General features: G+C 51.2%; 2 protein-coding genes across 2 annotated transcripts; both read left to right on the plus strand.

Moving 5' to 3' along the window:
• Nucleotides 1–933: 933 nt before the first annotated feature.
• On the plus strand, nt 934–3,018 carry LOC148655098 (zona pellucida sperm-binding protein 3-like). Its single transcript, XM_088645263.1, has 9 exons — nt 934–1,311; nt 1,382–1,500; nt 1,576–1,679; nt 1,778–1,955; nt 2,037–2,154; nt 2,268–2,353; nt 2,435–2,553; nt 2,654–2,779; nt 2,866–3,018. Exons 1-9 carry the CDS (start codon nt 949–951, stop codon nt 2,979–2,981), a joined length of 1,329 nt encoding a protein of 442 aa, XP_088501389.1. The 5' UTR covers nt 934–948; the 3' UTR covers nt 2,982–3,018.
• Nucleotides 3,019–4,945: 1,927 nt separating this feature from the next.
• LOC148655099 (zona pellucida sperm-binding protein 4-like) lies at nt 4,946–6,905 on the plus strand. Its single transcript, XM_088645264.1, has 9 exons — nt 4,946–5,174; nt 5,250–5,437; nt 5,515–5,612; nt 5,687–5,814; nt 5,892–6,081; nt 6,169–6,316; nt 6,393–6,468; nt 6,552–6,674; nt 6,754–6,905. Exons 1-9 carry the CDS (start codon nt 4,961–4,963, stop codon nt 6,888–6,890), a joined length of 1,302 nt encoding a protein of 433 aa, XP_088501390.1. The 5' UTR covers nt 4,946–4,960; the 3' UTR covers nt 6,891–6,905.
• Nucleotides 6,906–7,043: the final 138 nt, after the last annotated feature.

Below are 7,043 nucleotides of genomic sequence, written 5' to 3' on the forward strand. Positions count from 1 at the left end.
TTTATCACTTTTTTGGACCACGCACGAATATTCTTTTGTCCATATCTTCGCAATGGAAGCACAGAACGCCTTCAAACCAAATGCATTTTAAAGACCACGACGTGTGGAAATGTCCACAGCCTCTACATCAAACTATCAGTGAGCTAATTATCTTTTTTTAAACCTCCGGTTTTTCATCGATGCGTAATTACGCACTAACTGGAACCCGGGGGGACCGCTGTGTACACACGTCCACAACGCGAGAAATACTGCTCAATACGGCTTCGTGCGAAAAACCCGTATATCGCCATAGGAAGCAGAACAGCGCAGTCTCCAATTACCCAGACTGTAAGCACGGGAATAAAGTTTTGCTTGATTTCTGAAACCCTTTCTTTATGTCCTGTTTTCATTCAGGTAAAGGTCAACTATATTCACAATACTGACAGCAGAAAAATTCAAATATTCTTTACTCTTATTAAAAACAGCTTCCATGATTTTCAAACCGATTTTTTACACAGAAGACCGACACAGCTTTGCGTTCTGAATCTCTTTTTCTCGTGCTTCTATTTAATGTGGCACTATGCACTGGGATAGGGGAATGCTGTTCACAAGCCAATAGCTCGGTGACCTAAGAGGTGTCGTGAAAACGCTACAGGCGTGCCAAAATCGTTTTCGAACTTCAAGCTAACTTTACCTCGGTGTTTAACCGTAAGTATTCACTGTAAACAATGGCCCGTCTATTCAGGAGAAATGAGTCTCCATGATCCTCCTTCACTTGAACTATAATGGCTTTTCCACGGGGTGGATTCAATATCCTGTCCTCCTGCGTGTGAGCAGAGTTCGGGTCCTCGTGAAAATCTTCACTCTGCGAACCTGAACGTCATCACGTGCGAAAGTCTCGGTGGCTTTAAAAAGAAGGAGCTCGCAAACAGCAGGCATCGTGGTTTTGCGAGTTGTTTTCATTTCAAGATGTGGTTTTCTAGTGGTCTTGCCTTTCGGCTGTTGACCTTGCTGTTCCTCGCAGTTCTGTGTGATGCTGCGCAATGGCGCGCCCGCGCTAACGTCCAATCCGGCATCAGGCGCAAGGGGGTCGCTTTTCTGGACTCGCCTCTGCTGCCACGGCAGCAGAAGCAGCAGGTTATCCGGGCTGTGTCGGCGCAGTGCGGGGAGAGTACGATCGTGGTGCAGGTCAAGACGGACCTGTTCGGCACCGGGCAGCTGATCAAAGCTTCGGATCTCAGCCTGGGAGACTGTGCGGTCACCCGGCAGGACACCGCGGCGCAGCTCCTCATCTTCGAGGCTGAGCTACAGGCGTGTCGCAGTGTGCTGAAGGTAAGTGGTTCTGCCGTTGGGCAGCTTCGGGTTCTTGGCAGTTGGGTGACTGGATCTGTGATCTGTCTAGACCGTGGACGAGCAACTGGTGTACAGCTTCTCTCTCAACTACACCCCGAAGCCGCTGGCCAACACCCCCATAGTGCGAACAAATGGTGCTGTTGTGGGTATCGAGTGTCACTACATGAGGTGAGTCCTGGAGGAGCAGCAGGGCTGCCTGCCTGGAGCTTGACTCCCTGCTGACACCTGCTTCCTGTCTGCTAGGCTCCACAATGTGAGCAGCAATGCCCTGAAGCCCACCTGGGTCCCCTATACCTCCACCAAGTCTGCTGAGGATCTGCTGGACTTCTCCCTGAGCCTCATGAGTGGTAGGTCTCCCCTGAGATGAAGCACGGTGTGACTGTACAGCCAGTGCAGCTGGATCAATGGGATCTGTGCTTGAGATTGGGGTTCCCTTCTCATCCAGATGACTGGCGCTCCCAGAGGTCCTCCAATGTGTTCTACCTGGGGGATGTCCTGAACATCGAAGCCTCCGTCACCCAGGCCAACCACCAGCCTCTGCGGCTCTTTGTGGACAGCTGCGTGGCCACCTTGGTCCCTGACCAGACCTCCACCCCCAGCTACTCCTTCATTGAGAACAAAGGGTGGGTGTGACCTCGGGTGGCTTGAGCTAGTGAACACTGCCTGCCGTCTCTCCAGTTCTACACTGCCTTCTCTCCTTTCAGGTGCCTGACTGATGCCAAATCCACAGGCTCCAGCTCGCAGTTCATGCCAAGAACCCAGGACACCAAGCTGCAGATGAAGCTGGATGCCTTCAGGTTCTATCGGGATGCCAGGAGCTCAGTGAGTACTTGATCCTGATACCCATGAAAGCAGAAGGTTCTTAAAACAGCATGTCCATTACAAGCCCAAGACGGAGGCCTGGGTGTAGCTTGATCCACTTGTGCTCTTGGCAGATCTACATCACCTGCCACCTGAAGGTGACTCCTGCTTCCCAGAGTGTGGACTCCCTGAACAAGGACTGCTACACTGAGGGCAGCAGGTCAGTGAGGAGGCAGGGGGCTGCTGTGTCCAGCTGGTGCTCAGGTGAGGGAGCTGCTCTGACCCTGTGTCCCTGCTGTAGGTGGAGATCAGTGGATGGGAGTGACCAGGTCTGCAGCTGCTGTGACTCCAGCTGTGTGCTAACTGTACGATCCAGGTACTGGGGTGGCAGGAGCAGGAGGGACCTGGCTTCTACAGGGGGTAAGGCACCCTTCCTCTGCCACTCATGGCATGGATCTCCTCAGGATAGTGGGGGGTCAAGAAGTGGTCTACAGCCAGGCTTGTCCTGCTCTTGTTGCAGCTCCTGAGTGGGAAGCTGATGCCACTGTTGGTCCCGTGTTTGTGCTGCAAGAGCGGGTTGCTGAGAGGCCAGTGGAGGCAGAAGGCCGGAGCTCCCAGCTAAGAGCAGAGGAGGACAAAGCCACAGGTACTGGCAGGAGATGCTGTCATGTCGGCTGGCCCCTCTCTGTAGCAGTGCCCACTTGCTGAGGCTCCTCTGTGCTTTCTTTCCAGGCCTGCCTGTGGAGGCTGTGATCCTGGCTGGTGTGGTGACTGCTGTGGGGCTGGTCTGTGCTGCTCTGCTGGGGACAGTCCTGCACAGGAGAAAGCAACACAAACCCATGAACTGACTTGATGTGAATGAGGAATAAACTGGTTTGCAAAGCGTCTCTTGTACGGAGCTGCTTCTTTCCTAAGGGGAGTTCTGGGGACTGGTGAAGTTGTGTGGGTTGGGTGTGAATGCAGTACTGTCTAGGATGCCTGCTTCTGCACACGGGTGCTCAGCTGCTCAAGCAAGCAGTTGAGTAGAAAGTGTCAGTCTGGTATTGCTTCTCCCAGACTGTAGCATAGCAACTGAAATCAATAGTAAAAATACACTGGGAGTGACCGAGTCCAGCGTCTGCGTTCTTCCCGGGAAAAGCGGGGCTCTCTTCAGGAAACGGGAGCAGCCTGAGCTGTGACGTATCGGATCGTACAGGTTTTAAAACGGCGCCACAGGCAGGGGTTCTTTGATGTCGGCTGCCAGAACGAGAGCGCCTCCATGCCTTTAAGGCAATGGATGAATTGCTCAACTCTCGCATCTCCCAAGGTCCCCTATTCCGCGAAGAGGAGAAACAGGCACCGCCAATACTTCGTTGGGAAAGCAGTATGTGAACTCGACGTAAAAGGCTTCAGCATATGTACCCAGCATCCTAAATCAAGCGTGTTGTACTTGCGCTGTACGTTAGTTAGACACAAATCCTATTTTAAAGATGAACAGGTTTATAGGCTTTGAAAACAGCCAAGGAAAAGATTACAGTATCTAAACACGTGAGTTATTAGTCCACCACACCATGCCCTTTTCCCTATTGCCGTAATTAACGGTGCCCTTTAATGAAGTTTTGTTCGTTTAAAGTGCAAAATATCTGGTTTTTCTTGCTCAACATAACGGTCCAAAAGGGCCGTATCGCCGGCTTTACAGCAAAGGCCGATAAGCAATACTGTGTTTAAACTGTACAAGTTTAAAACAATCTGAAAGTACTGCTATTCTAAAGCGCCTCATAAAAGTGAATACAAACATTAATCGCAAACTAGACATGTGATGCTCCATGTGGACGGAATCGCTAAAACCAAAATGTGCTCCGTTCACTTGAAATTGATCATTTGAGGCTGCTGTCCAACACTAGTTTTTGAGTAGAACATTCGTTTATTTTTGTTAGCAAAAATATTCGTTAAAATATTGTAATTGATCAAACGTGAACGCTAACGTAGTGTATGAACAGCACATATTTATAAGCTAGACTTCTGCTCTTTTAGGGGGAAATTGCAAAACGTCGCTGGTTTCAGTGTTTAGGGAAAAACTGTAGAACACGAATGACACTAGGGAGAAAAACGCAACTGTACAGAACAGCTCATCTGTCTCGGTCACAATCTCCGAACGTGCTAGCAAAATGTTTTTGGAGTGTAATGCATCTGCCTCTGCGTGCTTGTTTTTCCAAGACAATGTACAGTAAGAGACTCCTCGTTTGGATGACTGTAAGAGCAGCTGTATGCCCCTTTTATTAAATTATTTAAATCTGCACATGAATATCACTGCCAACGATGAAGCCAGTGTGTAGTACCTGTGGGTCAGTGTTATTATACCCAGCAATTCACAATGTACAAATAAATGCTTTTCTTGCAGCATGTTATGGTGTACGAAAACATGTTGACAGCATTGGTATTTCTATCAGTTAAAAACTGAAAACCGGATTTTTTGGGGCATATAACCAGAAAATGAACCAACCTTAAATATCCCAAACTGCACATCTCTGTTTATACCGCACCTCTGTACCGTCAGTTCTTCTCTGAATCGACTGATGGCACAGAGCGCTTAGAGGCAGATGCAGCTCATTACTCAATAAGAGGTGAAACACATCGTGTTGAGATATTAGTCTAACCCTCGCGATAGCTCGTTCCAGTCGAACAGGACGCTCCGTGATTAATCAGCTGACTCGGGTGACGCTCTGAGTGTCCGAAGTCCTCGTGCGCGCGCTACAGCCCTCCAATCGCCGCCCTCAGCCAATCAGGGCGCAGCGCGTATTTCAGGAGCTGAGCGCCGCTTCTCTGCAGTTCCTCGGCGAGTTTCACGATGGAGAAGTCAATGAGCAGAGGGAGGATGGGGTTGTATATTGTGTTGTTTTTGCTATCGTTGGATTGTTCTTTAGCTCAGGTGCAGAAGTGCCTGGTTAATGACAGTGACAAGATGGCATGTGGTAACTTGACTATCAGTAAAAGTGACTGTGAAGCTAATAATTGCTGCTTTGATCCGTCTGGCCAAAATCGCTGTTACTATGGGAATGAAGGTGGGTTTTTGGATCTTGAGCGTCTTCTACGATGAGCTTAACGGGCTTGGTTTACCAGCTCTTGCCTTCCTCCAGTGACTGTCCAGTGCACCAGGGATGGCCAGTTTGTGGTGGTCGTGTCCAGGAATGCCACCAGCCCTCAACTGAGCCTGGATTCAGTCAGCCTGCAGGGGGGCAGGAGTGCCCCCTGTGGCCCTGTTGGCACCACTGCTGGCTTTGCCATGTTCCAGTTCCCAGTCAGTGCCTGTGGCACCAGCATGAAGGTGAGGGGCTTGATCCTTCAGCTGAGGATGTTGTTCCTGTGGCGATTCCTGACCTTGTTCATGTGTCCTTCCTCCAGATTGAAGGTGGTGCTGTGGTGTATGAGAACATGATGTCCTCAACATTTGCTGTGATTGGGGGACCTGCTGGCTCCATCACAAGGGACAGTTTCTACAAGTGAGTGAGCAGCTGCTGCTTCCCAGAGTGCTCTGGTCTTGCTGGATCCCATGACTGCCTGCTTCTCTCTCCAGGCTGTTCTTCCAGTGCAGGTATGCAGACGATGACCTTGTTCCAGTGCGGGCTGTGGTCTACACGGTCTCCCCACCCCCTCCGGCAGTGTCTCCAGGACCTCTCCGTGTGGAGCTCAGGATTGCAAGAGGTAGCTGTCGGGCCTTGGGCTGTGTGAGCTGAGCATGTGGGGCTTCTGCTGAACCCCGCTGCTGCTCTTGTCCTCAGGAGAGCTGTATGACTCCTACTACAGTGACCTGGACTACCCTGTGACCAAGGTGCTGCGGGATCCTGTGTATGTGGAGGTCCACATCTTGAACAGGACTGACCCCAACATTGTCCTGACCCTGGGGGACTGCTGGGCCACTTCCACTCCCAGTCCTCTCAGCCAGCCCAGCTGGAGCCTTCTGGTTGCTGGGTAATCTGACCCCTGTGGCTCCGACTGGCTTGTCTCAGTAGTGTCCCCTTGTGGCAGGGCTCACCCTTCCTGTTGCTGTCCTTGCAGGTGTCCCTACGGAGGTGACAACTACCAGACCACCTTGATCCCTGTGGGTGGCTCCTCAGGGCTGCCGTACCCAACACACTACCAGCGTTTCATGATTCAGATGTTCACTTTTGTGGATCCTGCCTCTCAGGTGCCTCTGATGGAGAAGGTAGGGAGCAGCTTGTGGGGAAGGAGGTGGTGGCTGGTCCTGGGCTGTGCAGTGACCCTTGCTGTGCTCTCTCCAGGTGTTCATCCACTGTAGTGCAGCAGTGTGCCAGCCGACTGCTACTGACCGCTGTGTGCCCACCTGTGGCAGGAGGAGTGAGTTCTCTGGGTACAGGGTGGTTGTGTGCCAGTCAGCTGTGTGTATCCTTTCCTGATGCTGTTGTCCTGTCCTCTTGCAGGAAGAGCTGTTGCTCGAGTGGCAGAGGACTCCTCCAGAGAAACTGTGCTGGTGTCCAGTGGGGAAGTGATCCTGGTTGGATCTGAGCTTCCAGCTCTGGGTCAGCTGGATTCCCATCCTGAAGGTGAGGGAGGGGGATGGAGGCTGAGTGTCTGATCCTGTTCCCTGTGTCTGACCCCTCACTAAAGCTCTTCTCTCCACAGCACCCCGGTTCCTGAGCTATGGGCTGCTGGTAGTAGCTGCCTCTACTGTGCTTGTGGTCTGTTCTCTGGTGTTGGTGGCTGTGTGGAGATCTAGACCTCACATCCAGAATACCAAACCTAATCTGGAGTATGAATAAAGGCCTTGTTCTGAACTCCCTTGTGTACTGTTTTGTATGCTTCCCTCTTCTGGCAGCATTAAGTGCTGTAGTTTGGTGTCTATGTGAAGATGTCGCTGTAAGCCTCTTCAATGGCTGTGTTTTTCCATCTTTCATAGACAAGTACATTAAGAC

The sequence above is a fragment of the Lepisosteus platostomus genome, chromosome 9 (assembly GCF_059453375.1).
Source record: "Lepisosteus platostomus isolate fLepPlt1 chromosome 9, fLepPlt1.hap1, whole genome shotgun sequence".
In the NCBI taxonomy this organism is placed as follows: Eukaryota; Metazoa; Chordata; class Actinopteri; order Semionotiformes; family Lepisosteidae; genus Lepisosteus; species Lepisosteus platostomus.